The sequence below is a fragment of the Argiope bruennichi genome, chromosome 6 (assembly GCF_947563725.1).
Source record: "Argiope bruennichi chromosome 6, qqArgBrue1.1, whole genome shotgun sequence".
Classification (NCBI taxonomy): Eukaryota; Metazoa; Arthropoda; class Arachnida; order Araneae; family Araneidae; genus Argiope; species Argiope bruennichi.
The window spans coordinates 84904332-84926627 of NC_079156.1; the positions used below are offsets into that span (position 1 = coordinate 84904332).

The following is a 22296-nucleotide window of genomic DNA, read 5'->3' on the forward strand; positions in this document are numbered from 1 at the left end:
CTGTAAATTTCACATTTTTTTTTTCCCTAAGCGTAAAATTCTAAGCATTTTTTTACATCTCATTTTTATTCTGTGAATTGTATTGCAACTTTCATAATAAGATTTTGATAATTTAGTTTTTAATTATTAGAACATATCCCTGTGATAAATAGTTAATGAATTTTTAAATTTTATTAAGGAAGTTCTGGAATTTTATTTCTTAAATTCAAATTTTCAATTCAAAAAGCAATTAAAATTCAATATTTCAAACTGCAATGTAAACAATTGATAAAGTGATAAAATAATTTTTATCGGTTAAATATAAATATGCTTTATTTGTGAGATGCTTACAAATTCACGCTGCCAATCCACGATATACAGAACTCTATTTTCGTTACTGTTTATGCACAGAAAAATGTAAATATTTATATTTTATTCTATATGAAGTTAATATTAAAATATTCTAGTTTAATAAACAAATATTGATCTCCTTAGATATCATAATTTGTCACAAAAAATTGAATTTTTTTTTCGATTATAAGAGAACTTGTAAACAAGAATTATTTTTAAATATTATAAATTAAAGAGTGGAAAGTTTTGTCAAAGGCAACAAAATAATTTTTTGAACCTTCCATCATAATTCTAAGTTATTATCTACCGTCAATAAGCATTTTGAATACATTTTTACTAACTTATAAATAACTATGCATACAATATTCTATTGAGAACCCAGCAATTTATAAATAGATTTATGTATATATTTTCTTAACTTTCTTTAGGATATATATTGAAGCTAATAATGCATAAATTGGTTTTGATTCATAGCTATAATATTTCTCTTTTTTTTTTCAGTAGCCCCATTTCTGATGTAATAGATAATCTTAAAAATTTAATATAAATTTGCTTTGAAAAGTGGCCAGAAGATATCTTGGTTAAGTTTGCGCTGTTGACACTTTTCTTTAAATTTTTACTCAGATTTTTTTTGAAGTTTATCTCCAATGTATCATTTAAATTATTTTCGAAGACATACTAATACTTTTGAATAGTTTTTTTTTAAATCATAGACTTCAAAACACAATTTATGCTTTTTTTCATATTCAAAGATTTTGGTTTCAGGTGAAAAATCAAGCTTTCCTCCCCATTTTGTAATTTAACTTTATTACATGATATTGAATAAAAAAAAAAACAGGATGAAAGGAAATTCAGTTCAGCTACATATTACAAGTTTAAAAAATTATTCTTATTCTTCATGAGATTATAAGCTCTGAAAAAAGAAAAAAGAACAAGAAAAATGATAAAAAGCAACCAATATCTAAGAAAATTTGTATAGGTTGTTTGTCGCAATATATATGATGACGAGATATTAAAAAACAATTCGCTGGGAGGCAAAGATAGTTTCTTTTAAATCTGAGTTACTATCTGGCAACATAAATTGTTGATGTTAGAAACAGTTCAAATTAGAGTGTGAAAATCATTTTTCAGTCCCTAACTTCTAAGATATTGCAGTTATCGAAAAACTTTAAATGCAAAAGTTGTTCGTCTTAATAAGACGCTAATTCGATTAATTGGATTTATTTTTCTATCTTCAATATTAAGAAAGTTATAGGGAAATGAAAATTTCGTAACCCCACCATTTCCACCTTCTTTTGAGCTAGATGGGCCATTTACGAACTCGTCTGAGATTTTTATATTTCTAACAACATATTCCAAACTTATTAAATTCCAAACAAAATTACTCTAGCCTTCTTTTTCACATAACATGGCCATAGCACTTTACGTATTATATATATATAAACTTTTGAACGAAAGGTGGTTTTGGGTTCTAGGAACCATGATCGGCGAAGAAATGAAGAAATTTCCGTGAAGTCTTGTCATGAGAACCATTGCTTCAGGTAATCTTTCTACCATCTATTATTTTGTCTGGATGATTGGACGTGTGAAAATATAGCACAGACAAGAAATAAAGAACTTTAATGTTTTTCTTCTGTCTATCAAGTGAACACTTAGAAGAAAGTAGACCAAAACAACTACAATAAATTCAATATTCATAAAAAAAATTCTTTTCACCTTACTGTTTGCAAAGACCATATTAAGCATTTTGGTTTTAAATTTTTCAAACATTTTACGAAAGCGCCATTTATTTCTTCTATCATACCTCTAATATGTTGAAACGATGTGGATCGCATAGATCTCTTGCTCCTATTTCAGTCACCATGTACCATCCATTAAAAGGAGCCGCCGGGAATTCGATGCCTCCCACATCAAAGAGCATACTGGAGACGGCAGGTAAAGCGTACCACTCAATATTCAAATCTTTGAACCATGGATATCTGAAACAAAACATTTGAATATATTATTTAAAGTTTTGATTGCTTTAATTTTAAAACACTATACAAACTAATTTCTGCCCTCAGTATTTATTATAATCTATGATAACTAACTATTGTTACTGAGTTTAGTTTAGTTATATTAATGTTCCGTATTAAAGCAATTCTAGGGCTATTTTGGGACGGATCTCGTAATTTTGAGCGGTGGCCAGATGATGCGGAAGACACCTGAGCTGACACTCTCTCTCCAAACTTCCGCACTAAATCACTGGGAGGCCGTTTGGCCCCGATGGATTTAACGTGCACCAGATTCACTTACAAGGCCGTTCTTCGGTGGAATCAAGAATCGTAATTTGAAACCTCCGGTCACGAAGCCGAGATTTCATCATTAAACCAGTTTACCACTATTATTGCAGAATTTCGTCCGATGGATATACGATGATAAATCCAATAAACTCGACAGCGGAAAAGGACGTTTTATTTCATAAAATCCTCCAAACTCAGTAAGCAAAACACAACCGAAGTGTACACAAAAACAGCATTTGCAGAAATCACATCAAAACAAATAGCAAATCTTTACTAAACAAAAGAAACAGCATAAAGCTTTCAGAGAGAAATCACTTTTCAATCAACATTTAAAAGAAAGAATTTACTTCAACTTTTTAGAATTTAATAGTCTCCGTGACAGGTATTAAGTGTTGGGGGGAAAAAACTATGGATCTCATGTACTAATAGAGGTATTGTCAAAATTCTCCATTTTTGAGAACCTTCATTTTTGTTGCTAATGTCGCCAAATTTATCGCCAAGTTTATCACCAAGACCGGAGTTACTGACCTGGCATCCATTAGAAATTTCTGTAAAATTCTCTTCTTTAATAGGAGCACTGAAGTAAATTTTACATTCATAATTCTATTATTGTGCATTTATCGCAGTCAATCGATACTATCCAAAAGTCAAATAAGCACACGGACAAGAATAAGTGATTTTGAGCAATCGCCTTTCAATACCAGAAACAATGGCTCATTTTCTCTCTTTTTTTCTTTATTATTATAATTGTTAATCATTTTAAATTAAATGAAGGGAAATATGACATATATCGTATATAACATAACTCGTAATGGAAATATAACAAATATAGACAAAAGTATTTATTTTTGAAATTGAAAAACATTGATTAAAAATTTAAGAAATTGATTTTTAAAAAGGATTTATACAGTAAGTTTTAAAAACTGCCCAAAAAAAGGCTTCAAGAACAACCTTCTAATACAAGACCTATTTGTTAGCCACACACCAGAGATCTACAAATTTTGGTTTATCTCTAATTTAGAATTTTAACATATAAGTTAGTAAGATCAACCGAGATAATTTTTTGATTTTTTTGTTTTGGGTCTCAAAATGTGTAAAACAGAAAGACTTTACTCACTTGGGGTGCATGATAGGAACTCGGAGCACAAGGTCGTCTGGTAAATCGAAAACTTGAGGATCATGGCCGTTTGCTGACAATACTAATGGCAGGATATCCCACTTTTTACGTTGGCCCTTCCAGCCTAACTTTTGGCACAACTAAAATAAAAGAAAATCCTATATTTTCAAAAACATATATATAAAACGCTTAAAAAAGAATAATCACAACAAGAAGCTCCAACGTCCCTTGTCTTAATTTATATGTATGCTCTGTACTCACATATTTAGGGATCTTACCACAAATAATCATAAAATCTGGAATTTGCTATTAAAATATGTTAACATTAGTTTTGGTTTTATAAGACCAAGCGAGTGTTAAAAAGGCGTGAATTTATGATTAATATAATAATATACAATACCAGCATATATATATAAAGAAAAGGGGAAGACGAGGGAGTTAGTGGTTTTGCATTTATATATTGTTACGGAATTTCCCGGGGTTCGTTTGGATAGTGGGAGTTATATGGTGTGGAGAACCATAACAGTAGAAAATAAAACAACGACGTTTATTTACACTAAGACACACAGGACAGCACAAAGACGACAACTATATACAGCACAGAAGACGATTATCTTCAGCCGAGACGTGCAGCATACAACAAGACTCTCTACTGCAGACAGTAGCGCACAGCTTAGTTCCGCACTAGCTTCACTCCGTCGCTGCTCCGCTTATCCCTGGAAGACCAGTTCTTCACCGTCGACTTCACTGGTTCACGACTGCCCGGCAGCTGCGGCGGCTTCCTTTTATAGGTCTCAGGAGGCGGGGCTAGGAGCCTCTCAACCAATCAGGAACGCTCGAGGCGTAACTCGGTTCCTACTGGACGGATCGGGAAAATTCTCGATGTTTTGGGTATAATCTATTTTGGCGCCAAAGTCTCCAAATTCGTCGCCAAGTCGCCAAATGGTCGCCAAGCTCCGGCACCTCTTATGGAACCAACTATGCTGGGAAGCCGCATCACAGATTCGTAACAATATTCAATATTTATGATTTAAAAATATTTATAAAGACTAATTATTATTGTTCGTTAATGTTATTTATAACAATGTATAAATGAATTGAATCACCATTTAACCTCGTTAAGGAAGCAACATTTATGGCATTTATGGGGTGAAAATATATAACTATGGTAGCAGGTCAATGAAAATATTTCTAGTATTAATGTGAATGTGGATACTTTTATTGCCACAATCACTAGAAACATTGACCACTGCTCTATATTCAGGCCTGAACTGTTAAAATTTATAAAGGTCTGCACGATATTGAAACTGCTGCTGAAATATATGTGATTTTAAGAATGTATGGATTTTAACAGGCAATTGTACCTCTGTACAGCACTTTTTTTGATAATCACCGAGTGTGGAGGATTGGATAAACTTGGATATTTTAGGTCTTATATTTTGTCTATCCAACACTCCATCCACTTTTAGTGAACGGCGCTGAACTAGCTATATCTTGGTCAAAATACTTCTGCTGAAACCATGCATAAAATACAAACACACTTTAAAATCTTCTCAATAAAAAAAAAAAAAAAAAAATGGAATAAGTAAATTTTGAAAAGCTTCACCCAACAATGCATGGTACTTCGATAAAGGTTCTGTCGGGTCTCTTCAAATCAAACGAAAACGATTCTGTCACTATTTATTAGTTGACACATCAGTGAGTTTATTTTCCAGTAGGGCCAGAATCTCTTTTAGGAACGCCATTATGTAAACCTGACCAGGCACCCCCTTCCACATTCTTTTTTGTTTGGGTGTTCGCTCTTTAAAGGGTTAGATTTTATTTTTTGATTTTTGGAGGTTTTTATATTCACAGAGATGGTCTAGCAAAGCTAGATTATAGACTAGGGATTTCTAACAACAATAACAAAATAAAACTTCACCTTGTTGTACTAGGTTGTACCGGGTTGTAACAGGCAATTTGGGATATCATAGACTGACTACTACGAGTCTTAAGGGCCATCACCGGCCATGGTACAGCCCCTCCCTAAGGAAGTACGCCCCGTCATCGATGGGAGGAAGCCACCCCCGTCCTTTCGTATATCCATTTGGGTGGCGAGATATTCGAGATTTCGTATAAGCAACCAATAGGCCGGAAGCTTCTCGTCTTCAATTAGGAGGTACACCCCCTCCCCATCCATGTCGACGGCAATATGGAATAAATTTTTGAACTAAGATTATCTGACTTCTCATCTTTGCATTTTACTTTTACAAATAAGGAGTTCGGACAAATAAGCAATATATATATATTTTACAATTAGTATACATTCTCAGCGTATTCTTTGTATTTGAGAAATAAAAAAAACTTTTTTTTGATTAAAGCGAATAATTTTCTAACTATTCCTAACTAATTGATCAATAAAAGAATGCTTAAGGAATAAATGTTTATTTGCTTCTTTGTAGGGCAAAACATCTCAAACCATGCTATTGTTTACTTTTTATCAAACTGTAAATAATACAGAAATGACGATGCATAAAAATGATTACGAAAATTCCAAATATTTCTGTTATGTAAAAAAAAAAAAAAATGTCATTTTTATATGAATAATTCGAAAGTGAATTTGATATCATTTGACTCTTTGAACTCATAAGATTCATTTCATTAAAAACAGTATAATGAATTTATTAGAATTTTAAAATTTAAACATTTGGAAATCATTGCATATCGTAAACTTTTTCTTACTTCTGTAAAATCAACGTTGGCGGGGTCGCCGATGATACTGCCATCTTCTTGCTTATATCCAGCGTACATAATTAATTGACTGTTCCAAATTCTGAAGTCATGCAATCCATCCGTTCTCTGAGGGAAGATGGTAATGGCTGATCTGCACACAGAAATGCAACAAGTTACTATAAAATAGTATACATTGGCTTTTATAAAGTTTAATTATGTGTTTGGAATATATGAGGGATTTTTTAACAGCTTTATTACTGTAAGATACAAGTATAAAAGGAATGATAGCCATATTAATAAATAAGACAGATAATTGAAGTAGTAACATATTTCTACTAACGGATATTTCTTCTTAGTACAGTTACTGTGCGCCAAACTAAAAATTGTTTTCTTTGCTTTTACCTGACATATCATATTTTTCTTCTCAGAATAAATTCTTCTCTATAAATTTTGCTCTTGGAAAACAAATAGAATGGCAGATAAATGAAGATTTTAAATTGAATTGCAGAATATATTTTATTTAAGTGCACTGAAAAAAATGTTTATCATTATGTGTTCTGCATATAATTCTCTATCTTTCTACATGGGGTGTTTAACTGAAAAGGTGCGAAACGACACTGTGGGTATAAATGAAGTCTTTATTCAAAGTATACACCATAGGCCTGAGCACAAAGATCCCATTAATTAACGAGCCGAAGGATTTCTTATTTCCAGAATTCCTGTGGCTTTGACGAGACCCCTTGTATTTATATGGTCCGAAGCTTCTATAATAAGCTTTAAAAGATAATCGTATGTCACGAGAAAAATGTTTTGCTATAGAATATAGATTTCAAACGCGTAGATCGATCGCTCATTGCTAGTGAATTAATAAAAGAAAATAATATATCATATGAAGTACACGATACAGTTTTAGAAAAATATAAATTCAAGATATATAACACAGCTGCGAATCATGGATAACTTGGAACTACAAAAACAGTTAACATTAATTTTAAATTACTCCCAATTTTTTAATTTTAATATGATTTTCTATTTGTTATTGTACTTTCTTACTTGGAGATATCTTAGATATGAGGATGGGAAGTTTACAGCATAGTATTGCCTCTCGCTTTTCAAGAGGAAAATTTCAGTTATGGGATCAAGTTATCTCCACTTCCATAGCGAGATGTACCATTAGTATATTAGACATTACTAAATCTTAATTCACACCTATGTCTTGTTGTCACGACGATTATTCAGATTCCGCAAATGTTTAGAAAAGGCGGGGGGGGGGTGATTTCAACGCATGTGCCATTGCATCTATAACACTGAGAACATATGCTAATACATATGTTGTCAGTGTAACTCTCAGTAACTGTGATGTTATGAATCTGTATTCCTTTAAACTTCAGATATAACTTTATTAGTTTTTATTCTTTATTTTTAAATTTTTTTTACTGGCAAAGAGTCCTCCTTAATGGTGATCCCAATTTATTGTAAAAGTTATTTTTTTTATATGTACGAAAACCTTTAGAAGTTTGGCTGTGCAGTTCATGGCCACTCTTTAAATAATATTTAATTGTAATTTTCCGTATGCATAAAGATTTGCAAAAAGAGGCATAATTAATCCAATTAAGTTATTAACGAATTAGTTGTCATGTTTTTCAAAAGTCGATTTTGGTTCGCCAGGAGTAATACTTTCCAAAATTTTCAATTATGTACCTTTCTCCATTAATAACTTCTTCAGAAAAATATATTTAAACAAATTTCGATAGTCACGTATTATAGAAACCTTACAATAACTAGGCGATGTCATTTTCAAGTACACAAAAATTAAATTTCCCCGTTATTTCCTATTTATATAATACTGTATACCGGTAAAAGTAAATTTTAAGCAGATTTTAAATATAATATTTTATGTAATGTTTTTAATTCAGTGCTTAATTTACAAACACTGTGTATAGTGTTTTCAGTTTTAATAGAATTTCTTTTTCTATTATGTATATGAAGTTACTTATCGTACTATAGTGGAACAACTAAGAAGAGATAAAATATTAACTAATTAGTTGGCATGTCGTTTAAAAGTCAATTTGTCGAATTAATATATTAACAAACTTTTTAATTTATAGTGTAATAATAAATAAAAACAATACCTTAAGTACCTTAGTATAAGTTGCTCTCAGTTTTATAAACTAAGTTCCAAAAAATTTTAAGAAATAAGAGTTTACAGCGATATAAATCCTAACAGGAAATATAACAAAAATCAAGTATCCACTTATTCAAACTATTAATATCATTCTGTATGTTTAGAAGAATTTTTGAAAATGAAGTTTTTTCACAATTCTGTGTTCGAGTTTAACAAAACTAAAAGCGAATTCATTCTTTTTCAGGAAACATTTAGCGAAATAAAGAAATAATATCAAATGGTTCCAGCATAGCGAAGCCGAATGAATTTAAGGAGAGAAGGCGAGTGAATTTAAATAAATGATTTATAGTGCCCATTTACGATTACGAGCTGAAAAGGAATTTTGAAAATTCTATGATAAAAAAAATAACAATTACGAATCAGACTTAATACCGCTTTTAAGATATTTAATGTGCCGTCATTTTCTTGTAAAAATGAGTCTTATTGTTAGTCATCTTATGAGAAAAATTCAACTTGTATATTTTCGTTCGAAAAGAGAGTAAAGAATATTTTGTTTCAGGAAAGTACACATTCCAAAAGTTTTTACTGAGTTTCTTGTTGAATAAAAATAATTATCAATAGTAATAATAGTTATTACCAAACGTATAAATAAATTATTGTGTTAATTATTATAATTAGACATAAAGGATAAATTCCCTTTTTCGGCTTTTCATATTTAATGTACTTAAATATTATCATTTTGATTCAGTTTTTACATTTATAAAAGTTTATGCCGCTTAATTCCTCCGATCGGAATTGAAATATAAAATATTTACAAAATGACTCATTTTAATTTGATAAAATGCGTTATTTGAAATTCTTTTCAAATATAATGCTTAGTGAAAGAATCATTTAAAAATATTAATTAATACAGCAATCTATAGAATCTACTATAATATTCAATAATATTACTGTATTACTTACAATGAGAACATAAATAACTATTAGCCTCTTTGGTGATCAATTACGATGCTATATTGTATGCATAATTTAATATTTATTAATCCCTCAGCGAAGTATTTTTAAATATTAAATTTTAAATATCTCTGTAATTTAAATAGCCTTACACCTGTTGTGTTAATTGTGTACATGAACCTTTCTAATGGAATTAAATCCCATGGCATTATAGTGCCAATAAAAGAGTAATTGCTTCCATAATCGAACTGTTAATAGCATTGTTTCTTTCGCGGTTACTGTAACTTCACTTTTGGTAACGGAAGAGAAATTTGAATAGTGACATCATCAAATAATATATAAACTGTATGTAATTTTTTGTGATATGGAGCATACAATGTTCATAGCATATTTAATATGGAGCATTTATTATTATGTATTTTTTCTAAAGATGCGATACTTACTTTAATCTATGTTAATAAAGCAATAAAATAAGTTATTAATTTTTATTCAATAAATTATCGTATTTTTAAATAAAGATGTACTGAATGTTTCTATTTTTTTCCACGCACATCCAGTGATTACAAAGTTCTTGTTATGCAAGTAAACTACGCAGATAAAAAAAAATAAGATGGTTTTTTTTGTAAGATTCCAATAACGGTTGAAAATTATGCGATTAAACATTTGATAGAATGATGGAAACACTTTAAATTTCGTAGCAACAATAAAATGTGCCGTTAAAAATAATGCAAAAAAAAATAAAATAAATAAATAAATAATAAATAAATAAATAAATAAAATATAAAGTTACAAGAAATTTTAAAAAATTGTACAGCTATCAGACTGGTATTATAAAAAATTAATTTTTAGAAAGTATAAAAATTATTGTCATGTAGTAATTTTTTTTTTACATAGTATCATGGAAAAATTCCAAAATATCGTTTAATTTTAATTGATTAAAATTATAAAAAATTCATCCTTTATACGTAATTCCATCCTCTAAAGCCTAATTATACTAAATTCGATACTTTATATCAAACAATCTGCTTTGCATTGTTCAAACGAACGCACACACTCAATCTCGTTTTCTTTTATAATTAATTGATGTAAACAATAACAACTTTTATATGTGCAGATTGCCATTTTTTGGCATTATTTTTATATTGGCGCTTCTTTAATTACATAGATTTGTTGAATTTTCATTTATTAATGAAAAATATTACAATTTTTCTACTTACAAAAGAGAGGGAAAGCAAGAATTCATCACCATGTAGCATCTTTTTATGAGAAGATTAAAATTTTCGAACGGCTTACTATTATATAAACCATAAACAGAAAATATATACCTTTAAACGGGCAATTCTGGCATATATATAAATTTATTTATTTCATGCATCTCGGAAATGGTTCCAAGGAATTGGATCAAGTTTTATATTTAGAAAACTTTTTTCTTTTTAAGTTTATCTATATATATGTCCTTCTAGCAATAACGTGATTTTGCACACGCAAAAAAAAAAAAAAAAAAAAATAACACCAATTTTTATTACTAACTATTAGAGCTTTGTTCTATCTGCTCTCATGCTGACAATGTCATATTGCGCCATCTCGGGCCCAACTTCTTTATGATAAAATTGAGTGCAACTTCAAAATTATAAGTAATAATAGATAAACTACAAAATGAATGCTGTAATATAGCAGATTTTTCGAAGAACATGTTAACCCTTTCTAGGGCAGTGGGAAGTATGTTTCCCAGTACATTTTTCAATATTTGTATGAAATTATGTAGGTTGGCGTAAGTTCTGACAAATTGTTTTAGAAAGACAGAAACTTAGATGATTCAGTTCTTTATCTCACGCAAAATGACGTGTCTTGATTTGTTACTTAATTATTAATTAACCAAATTAATTAATTAATCAAATTAAATTTATCTAATGAGCTAAATGAATATCTTTTCTTATTCTAATTTCAAGTATAAAAATATTTTAACAAAATATGACTGGAAAAAAAATAGCACTTTAAAGGGTTAAACTAAGTACATTCATGATTTCTTTTATTTAAATGACCTGTTCATATGCAAGTAAGATTGAAAAATATTCATATGTAATTAATATGAGATTCGTATCTAAATATTTTCTTCGAAAAAATAAGATTTTACACACATAGAAAAAAACCCCAGCCGAGTGAAATTCAGTTTTCCAGATATTATGCATTTAAATTTGATACATAAAGATAAATTTGATAAAAAATCTTTAAGTAGAAAAGATTGTCTCTTATTTTAACTTTTCTAATTGAAAAAGTTTTTTTCAGTAACATAAAACACAAAGATAACTTTTGTATAGATGCACAAAAAAATTAAATATATTGAACGGACATATTCAAATAATCTTTTAAAAATTAGTCTCCTTTTACGTTCTATTATTTTCCTAAGTTTTATCATGATATTAATTTTAAAACTTTTATTTGAAATAAATTGAGGATGCAAAGTTATTCTTAGAAATTGCATTGATATTGTAGTTGTAAGCAACGACCTGGATATACTTTTTTTTTCTTTCGTGTTATGTCATAAAATCAGGCAACGCAGTCTTTCGCTTTCTTATTTTCAAAACTACCAGCAGTGTCAGGAAAATGTAAGGATTCTATTGATCCCTTTGCCCCTAAAAATTTGAATAAACACCGCACTGTGATAGGCTTCGTGTTTTATTATTCAAAGAAGTGGAAAACGGAGAAACATATCCCTACATACGTCTTTTGTGACTGGTTTCGTTCTAAAAAAATTCGTGTTTGTTTATAGAAAGAATATAACTTGGTTAGTTTTGTGAGGTTTGGGATAAATCATGTTAACACTTCATTGTTCACAACAAATCTTGTCAGCTCAGAGGCTTCGTGTTGACCGATGCGGGTTCCTAAAATATATTTAAAATATTGCATACATTTTAACTCGGAATAGTCTTTATTTCCATTTTTTTTTTAGAAAAAGTAAATGACCTACCAATGAATTATACAAGGTAATAATACATTCAATATTGTATAGAATCTCTTAAAAACTTTCGAAGAGACAGAACAGAGTTATGTTGAATTTTCCTGTTTTTTCAACATTTCAGAGAACTTTCCCAGAAGGACTTTTAACCCTTAACTGGGGAGGTGCGGTCTACGAGACCGAATTTCATTTAGACTCACATTTTCTAATCAATGTATTAGTATAAAAAACTGCCAATATATCTTGCAGATATTTTTCTTGATATATATAGATATGTTTTAGAAATTTTTCAAACTATATTGTCATTGAAAAAAGTAAATGCGTCGGAACATACATTTTCTTCTTAAATTACATGTTACAATAAATAATATTCTTAAAAAAGCATATTACTTTTTATTTTTTAAATCATATTTATTTTTACAGTATATGAAGGTATATAGAAGACAATATAATGTAAAATTCAATAATTATATGAAAAATAAAAAATAAATGACAATGGGTAAAATGGGCCTTTTTTTTTTTCGGCGTGTGTGACTTTCATAGCACGGTTTTCTAGGGCATTTTAAACGTACAGGTTGAGAACTAGTATAAAAATCAAGCTATAAATTCTGTATTTATATCTCTTGGTATATTAATATATTTTACAAATTTTTCGAAATACAATATCACTAGAAAAATTGATTATGTTTGAACATACATATCAAAATCAGTTCAATGCGAACTTTCATCGAAAAACTCTTCTGTATAATTATTCTTATCATTAAAATCACTTTCTGCTTCATTTAAAAGTGTCTGGAGCACTGCTTCATAATAGGATCAGTAAACTGGATGATATTTCGGGCCCCAAGTTTCAGCACCATCTATTAAGCCTTGTTTATCACTGGAACACAAACGGGGAGATGCGGTCTTAGAGACCGCGCTCGAAGAAATAACTGAATTATTTTAAAAAGCATCTGCTGAAATCGGTTGAAAAAGTGCACACGCATTGAAGGTCACAAAACAGGAAGCTACAGGGTCAATCTATTCAATTGAGCTAAAAATAGAATAGGGGTGATAGAAAATCCATCGCTAGCGGTCTCACAGACCGCACGTCCCCAGTTAAGGGTTAAGTTATCCAGTATATTTTTACATAGACACCATTAGTTGAAACATGAAAGAAGTAAGAGGTGGGGATTTATAACAACAATGGCTGTTATCCTCTGTTATCCTAGATGTAGGAAGTAAGACATTTCATCTACAAAAGCAAGAGCGCGCACAGAAACAAAAACGAAGTTTCAGTCAGTTAGCAGTTACAGAGCAGTTTCGCTAATGCGATTCAGTTCGTGTTCAGGTCTCTAAAGTTCAAATGAAGAAATATAACAGATCGGAGAGTTCACGCAACATGGAATCATGATTAGATAAGGATCCATAAAGCCACAACAAAATATGATCAATTAAGTTAGTAGATATTGAAGTGCTTCATTGCTTCAAGAGAAACTTGCAGTTATTTTTCTCAGAACATTTTTAAAGGAGATATCTTGTTTATCTAATTGTACAAAAGTCCACAGCTTGTCCCTATAATAAGTATATTTTTGCACGAAACAATTAAACATCATTCATTGTCTGGGTAATATGGCAGCATTAGTTTTTCATCAGGCGATGCCATTTTCAAGTAAACAAAAATCAAAATTTCTCCTTTATTTTATTTACATATTATCAACCGGTAAAAGTCGCTTTCACGCAGATTTTAACTATAATATTTTTTGTGATATTTTTGATTCAATGATTAATTTTCAGACACTAAATACAGTTCTTATATAGTCTTAAACGTTTTGCTTTTTTTATTATGTATGTGAAGTTACTTATTGTGCTGTAGTGGAATGACAAAGAGGAGATAAAATATTTATTTATAGCAATAAGAAACAAATATAAAAGTCAAGCATGATACTGGTAATCATAACGGTCACTCCGATCCGTACGAAAGCACACAGATTAATCTCACTGATCGGTTGAGTCCAAGAGGCCATCACCGGTCACGGTACAAACCGTCCCTAGGGAAGCACGTTCCTTCATCGGTAGGAGGTAGTCGAACCCACACCATTTCTGAATCAGGATGGCGAGAGCCGACCACCATGCAGGAAGCTTCTCATTCTCATATCTGAGGTTACCCTCCGCGGCGAGAGAAAAATTCAAGTACACATTTTGTCGCTCAATCCATTATGTTTAACTGACTTTGAGAGCATGAAATTGGTAATATTGTAATGAAGAATGTACATCTATATTTTATTTAAAATTTACAATGACTTGAAAGAAAGAATTCATATAACGGTTTACAATATCTTGTGATGTGTTCAAACATTTGTTTAGTTCAAACTTTCTTCTTTACAGTTTTTCTCAGAGTTATTTGCCAATATGTTGGTTATATGAACAAAATAAAATGGTTTATACATGTAAGAATTAACTGAATCAGAAATTGATAGTTTCTGATCATTTAACTGCCATTGTTTCTGTAAAAAGCTCACAGAGTGACTATCTGTTATTTCAGCTAATATCATCAAACCACTGACTGAGCAATGCTGACAAAATAAATAATTCTCTGTATTGGAAGAATGGCCTATTTCGTTGCTATTTTTTTTGTTTATTTAGTCTCTTACACTGGTTTTGCGAAAAGATTCGAAAATGTAAAGATTAGAATCCATCATTGGGAAGATTCATTATGAGAGAATTTAAATAATACAAAAAAAAGCAAACAAATTTATCACTTTACTATAAAACTTTTAAATAAAATATATTGCATGTTGTTATACTTTAAATGGTTATATTAAGTTAATAAATTAATTGCCTTGAATTTAAGAAAGATTTTATAATGTTAAAAGATAACAAAAATAATGGTTAGACAAAAGGTTGTTTTCAAATATTAAATACAGAAACTTAATTACAAAAACAATTCACGATGTTAAAAATATGTTCTTATAAACACTCGTTAATATCCAGTTTAAAGCAATAAATAAATAAATAATAATAATAAGTCCCCTTTTTTTGAAGATTTGGTAAAAAGAACAAAATTAAGGTAAGTATGAAATAAAATTAAATTAGGAGAAAAAAATTTATATATATTTTTTATAAAATAATAAAATCATTAAAATATCACTTAAAAACTTTTTGTAAAATATATATCAAGAAATACTTAAAATAAATAAGACATCGAAAATGAAGGTTATTTTCGTATTCCTTGTGTAACTTCAAAAATAAATCAAAGCAGAAAATATAAATTACCACTCTTTGATTTCAGAATTTAGCTAATGTGTGATATATTCTAATGTACTTCAAACCCACTGTTTTTATTTGTATCAGGAAATAAAATTGGTTAAGTATTTTGGAAACCATATGGATTTACTAGACAAAGCAACAAATAAAGAATATTTAGTTTAGCTAAGGAATTCAAATGAAAAAGCCATTTAAATAAAATGCCGAGCTTAACGGATTTAGCGCTAGCCCTTATTAATTTAATTTGGAAATATGAGATAACTCACCTAATATTTCCTTTGTTTGTGGCGTATTTGATGTGGTTGCAAATTGCCTCGAACATTTCTCTTGTCGTTGATACGTACCTGGCATCAAATACCTGAAAAATTTAGAAACCGAAATTCAAATAAATTTATAAAAATATTACAAATACTAAACGGTTTAAGAGAAGAAACGAAAAATTGCTCTCGAATCAAATGTAAGTTTGGAGTTTGATCAGACATTACTCTTATTTGCTATGGTTAAATGTAATAATTTGTCCGTAAATAAACTCCCATCAAGATAGATAATTAACCAAAAAAAGATTTATTAATAAGTGATAATTTTAATTCACGTGCTTACCAAAGTACATGGCATCCTCAACTTCTTTTAACAGCAACAAAAAATTTGATTCCACCGTTAAGCAAGAAAAATTCATGGGCACAATGAATTATCAGGCCCTGTAGCACTATATACGACACATAAATTATATATAAGTTTTTGACGACTATTGTTCCGAAACATCAATGTCCTGCTTTATTAGCTTATCATCATTATTGGTTGGTAAGACTTATCATTCTCCTTAGAGCTAATCCGAGCTCTGTGATTTCTGGAGTCTTTGTAATTTGTCTGTGAAATATTCCCTTTCACTCCATAAAATGACACATGGAGCAATAGAAGCAGTATTTTAACATTGCCAAATACTTTTTAATTACACTATTCAATAATTAATTGGATGTTGTAGCCTATGGTGTTTTTCTTATAGCTTAACGAATTTCAATACAGTGGCTGCTGGTAAGTAGTACTAGGGACGTTTTTGGATATGTCCGGAGTATTTTGACTTTTACTGCGAGAGAAAATGGGGCCAGTGTTTTGAATTTTCGTTGTTTGCTTTATTTTTTTGGTCTGGTTTTAAAAAATTGATGTTGGATACTAATCTTTAGCAATCGTGGCTCTCACGATATCAATATCTTCGAGTATAATTATCACCGAAATCTTTCAAGAATGATTGAAGTAGTTAATGCTCTAAACATCTTTGAACTACGTTAAAGGATGCTTATTTTTTGGTACTACGCTCCTGATATATCTTTAAAAAATACTAAATGTCGCCAACTTGGCGATTGCCATCTAGGCTTCGGTGATCGTAGTGTAATAAAAAAAAATCACCATTTGTTTGGAAATGCACACGCCTTAAATCTTCAATTAATGAAATCTTAGCATCTCTATGTATAATAAATCCTCGCGTAATTTAAAAATTGCCATGTAAGTCTACTATCTTGGCATTCTTGGTGTAATTACTGAAAAAGTGGAAATGCAAACATGTAGGCCTAAATCTTCGAATCTTATGTATAATGGAGATTGGCGAAATTGGCGTAATCTGAAAATTGCCAAATATACCTATGGCATCAGAAATAAGTGCACATCAAAGATTCCAATGTCGGGGTGTGCTTTAGCATTACACCAAGAGACACCCAAAAGGTGCAACAATCCTTTCTTTGCCGATGCTGGCTTTTCAACAATAGATACAGATGCCGCTCTGAACTACTTTCTGAATTGTTTCTTTATTGCAAATAGAATTGCATAGAACACTTATATTAATCTGGGGTCTTTTTCTATAATGAGTAATGGGACGTTTCCTTTTCTACCAGGAGGATTGAATTGGAAAGTGATGTTTATCAAGGAATTAAAATAATTTCTCTATTATTATTGATGGAATATTAACGAACAGTAACGTCAAAGTTCAAAACTGATTTTGGAAATCATTTGACCTACTTTCTCCTCATCAATTTAAATAATTTACAAACCTTGAGTTGAGGGATTAAAAGAAATTATAATGAGAAGGGTTAAACTTTAAAAAAATTAGACTGCAGAAAATCAGGATTCCTACATAATATTTTCTTGTTAAAATGCAAGGTTGGGAATTGAAGTGCAGGTATTAGACACAACTAATAAAAAAAATTGTACTAAAAATAACTTTCCTCTACCAATAATTTTTTAAAGAGATTTCAATGTATAAGAAAAAAAAATGCAGCAAATAATATTAGAAATAACAGGAACTTGATAAAATATTTACTATTATTACTATTTTGTTCATGAAAAGTCACATTTAAAATTATTTTTGTTCGAAGAAATTTCCATAGCGTATAACTTCTTGTTAGAGAAGTAAGAAATAATCAAATTAACCCAATCAAATATCATCACCATTAGAGGGGGGAATTTATGTCATTCAGAAGTAGAGTTTGAAGCGTTGGAATGGACTACATTAGTTTTCAATCTTTTTTTGTTTCACCAGCTTTAGCGAGACGACGAAAAAGGTTAAAAATGAAACAAAAAAATAGTTTCCGTTAATGGTAATTTTGAAAATGAGCTTTGCAAAAGGGATAACAAATTCTTTTTTCCCCATAAATGCGACGAAAAAAGGGACTATTCTTTTCTTGTCTCTTTCTAAAATAAAGCAAAATAACGAGCAAAAGATAATGCTCCATCTGCAGAAATAGAATAAAATTAGTTTTCCAATGAATCAATAACGTAAACGTTGAATGAAAGGCTTTGGAAATAAATCACACGATTCGGTTTGTATTTGAACGAGTGTAAATAATTGTATTTTGTGAGCTTTCTTGGTTTAATAGCTTAGTATACTCGTAACTAGCGAATTTACATGCAGTTATACATATAGAATAAGTTAATTACAATCAATAAAAATAATATTACAATTTATGACTTGATGAAAGTAAATTTTAACAAAGAAACTATAACTAAGCAAATACTGATTTTTGTTTAAGGTATCTGAACAAAAGGGTATAAAAAGGGAATAAAAGGTTTAAGGTATCGATTTTCAACGTGTTCAATTTTTAAAAATGGTATTTTTTAAAAATTCTTTTATTACATTGACCAGTCTTTGAGCTATCCAAAGCAGGTATACTTTTGTCTCTACGTTAATTAGAAGTCAATATATTAATATTTTCGTAATGATTGATAAACCGAAAGTGGACATTTAAATAACCGGAAGCACCAATTTAATGAACCAAACACATGTTAAAAATTTGTATAAACACAAATTTAGTCTCAAATACGGAAAATATTTGCACTGAAAAACGCAAGATGTCAATGAGAGTTTCAACGGTGTTTTGTGGAAATTTGTACCTGAAGATGTCTTTGCTAAGCTCCGAATCCTCATATCAGAGGCATTTATGTCTGTAATACATTTTAACGAATATTTTATAGGATTACTGAATATCCTTAAGGTTATTGGAGTGTATCCTAGTGCAAAATTAGTTTGAGCATTTGCTGAGCTCGACAAAGATAGAATAAATGAATCTAAGCGGCATTCACTGCCAAATGCAAAAATTGCCAGAAAAAAAATGGTTAAAAAAGGAGATTATTAAAAGCTGAGGATGAATAACGTATAACCCATAAATGTGGTAAATTTTAAGTATGTACACACATATTTTATTATTAAAACATGTTACTCTTTAATTGCATTTTTTCATAATTGATTTTTACTTATTTTTTGCTCACTTCAAATCAAATAACTCAAAATATAATTATTATATTAATATGAAATAATAATATAATTGATAGTATTTCATAGAGAATAAAATAAAAAAAAATTAGATTTAGTGAATATTTTTTTAATTTACAGCTTATTGGTTGAATAATAACGTCATAAATTTACTAAAAATTTCATGATAGATCTTTGACTGGTTTTAAAATATTTATTTGTTATTATATCCATAAGCTTGTAATTAATTCTCTAAAGAAAACTATGTAGCTTATTTTGGTATAAGCTTTGTTCGGATGAGAGTAATAGCTTTTGGTGTAGATAATTTGAAATCTTTTAAGAATTTGCTTAAATTTATGCTATTAAGTACCAGTTTTCAAAAATTAGTAATATTTATTTCAAATATTCACATTATATTGCTAATCTAATCTTTAATTGCTAATCTTTAATAGTCTTAAACCCAAAAGTATATCTACACCATGTTTTTCTAAAAAAATGCCCCAAACATGCTCGGATACCTTAAAAATTAAATTTTAAATAAAGAGTAATTTTATTATCTTTTTTGTATTCCTTATTCTGGTTTATAATGATTTACTCAACTGGGACAGAACAATGAATACCATAAAACTGCAAGGTTAAAATACACATATAAGGCTATTTTAGTATTCATTAAATAAAAAATAATAAACTAAACTATTTTTATAATTCGTTTTTATTTCAATGATCATTTCAATAATTGTACTAAATATTTTTTTTATTTATTTTCAAATATCAGGAAAAATTATATTCAAATTCATGACAAAAAGCTTTTATCAATAAAATATTTTAAATTCCATTTCTAACGTCTCCTGAAAGAAAGGAAATGCTGTATTATTACATAGTACCCATATCCTTTTGCAAACTTTGGAGCGAAACGAATACTCTTACTGAATGTGCAAGACGATTAAAAAGAATTGGCATTACTTATAAATGTTTTTCTTTGTAAAGAAATGTATTTTTTCGCTGCTTTTTCTCTGTTTATTAAAATTTTTAAACATATTGCTATTGGATTGTTGATGGATTTCCCCACCGCCTGCAGAATTAAATGGTGATTATACACTGAAAAAAGTTGGAGAGAGCTCTTGAAGTTTCGAAATGCCTTTATATGAGTCACTCTAGCCTAAAGTTATATTTTTATTCGTTAAATTTCATTCAGTTACATTTGTAGTAAGATTTAAGTCATTTTCAATAATAGAATTTTTTTTGTATTTACATATTTAACATTGAAGCCAATTTTTAAGCGGTAAAATAAAATTTTTCTGTACAGTTATATCTCTTGCTTAACTGAGACAATTATTTTAAAGTATCCCAATAGAATAAAGTGTAATTTATAATTTACTGCGCATAGTAATTTTCCCAAGCATTCTTTATAATTTGAATTGAAAATTTTGAGTAGAAATTTTTTTTATATAATGATACAAGGACGAAAGGATAGCGAAACATCAAATGGAAAGAGGGTAGAATAATTTTTCTAGAAAGTAAACACAAAATGTACTTGTATTAAGGATAACTGTTTTATAAATAAGATGCACACTGGCCATGGTGCCTTCAATGAACATTAAAACAAATATTGGGAAAGCAATTACAGGTGAAAATGAGGGCGGAATTGAGCGTTTAATACAAGATAGTGTTTTATAGGAAAAATAAAAAATAATTGGTATAGAGGACACCAATCGAAAGAGTTTGCCTACTAAAATCTTAAATAAAATTTTAGTAAATTAAAATTTTAGTTTAAAGACACAATTAAGAATATTATCACTGAATTATTGTCCAGAGAACTGACTTGATCTATATTTTTTTATTTAGTTTCTAAATCGACTGATTTATATTTCAAAGATAATTGTAAATTTGAGGAAATATAAATGAAGATTTATTGGTGGTGTTGGTGGAGCAGCAGATCTGGGTGGCCGGTCTGTTATATGTTGTGGCTGGACATGTGCGCATTTTCTTAAGGGTTTTAAGGTGAAAGAATTGGACACTCATCTCTCACGTGTCTGGATAGGGATGGTAGCCCGTGAGAGGCTGTTTATGTTGTGCTGCCTTATGAGGTTCGTTCTCTTCTGCACTTTCCGTACATCTCTGGCTAGAATGAAGTTCATCTTGGTATATTACGATATAAGAATTTTTATTTCATTTTTAAATTTTTATTACCTTTTTAAACTGGTCTTTAGCTGAAGATAAAAAAAAATGCTGTGTCCTTTCCAGGTTATTGGAATATTTGATGTATGATTTCATTTTACTGTTTATGGATCTACTTATTCGTGGTTTATAGAATTAGCAGAAATCTAATCATTACACGAGTAATTATATCGTATAAGATGAAATTATTTATAGAGTTTGCTTTCTTAATACTACATAAGGAAAGGAAGGCAGGGAGTAAAATCCTAAGACACAATGTTTCTGCATCATACGTATAGCTGTTTTATGAAGTTTAAAAGATTTTTTCCTCTTATTATTATTGTTTATTTTCTCTTAGTTAGATATAGGAATTAATTCGATATTTATGTTAAAAATATTTAAAGAAGATTCGAATTTCTAGTCCAAAACATCGTAGCATGACAATATTTTTACCTTGATTCATCTGTTTCTATATAATTTTTAAAAATTAGCTCTTAAATATTTAGTAACCGCACCATATGCTCACTATATTTAGTATAATCGGTGAGTACTCGTATATAAATAAGGTTACTTAAAATAATGAAAAGAATTGTTATAAAATATGCTTAAAATATTAAAAATATTCATTAAAATTAAAGAAAAACTATGCATTTTTAAAATTGTTATCATTGAAAGGCT

The 22296-nt window shown here is 29.5% G+C and overlaps 1 protein-coding gene across 2 annotated transcripts in view; it reads right to left on the reverse strand.

Annotated features, from left to right (window-relative positions):
- LOC129971381 (nitric oxide synthase, salivary gland-like) overlaps positions 1 to 22296 on the reverse strand; it is a 204653-nt gene that overhangs the window by 48141 nt on the left and 134216 nt on the right. For both annotated transcript variants that reach the window (XM_056085095.1, XM_056085094.1), the window contains 4 exons: positions 15989 to 16080; positions 6451 to 6592; positions 3730 to 3869; positions 2135 to 2309 (listed from right to left, as the gene is read on the reverse strand). In XM_056085095.1, the coding sequence (XP_055941070.1) occupies positions 2135 to 2309; positions 3730 to 3869; positions 6451 to 6592; positions 15989 to 16080 (549 nt within the window). The remainder of the gene's footprint in view (positions 1 to 2134; positions 2310 to 3729; positions 3870 to 6450; positions 6593 to 15988; positions 16081 to 22296) is intronic.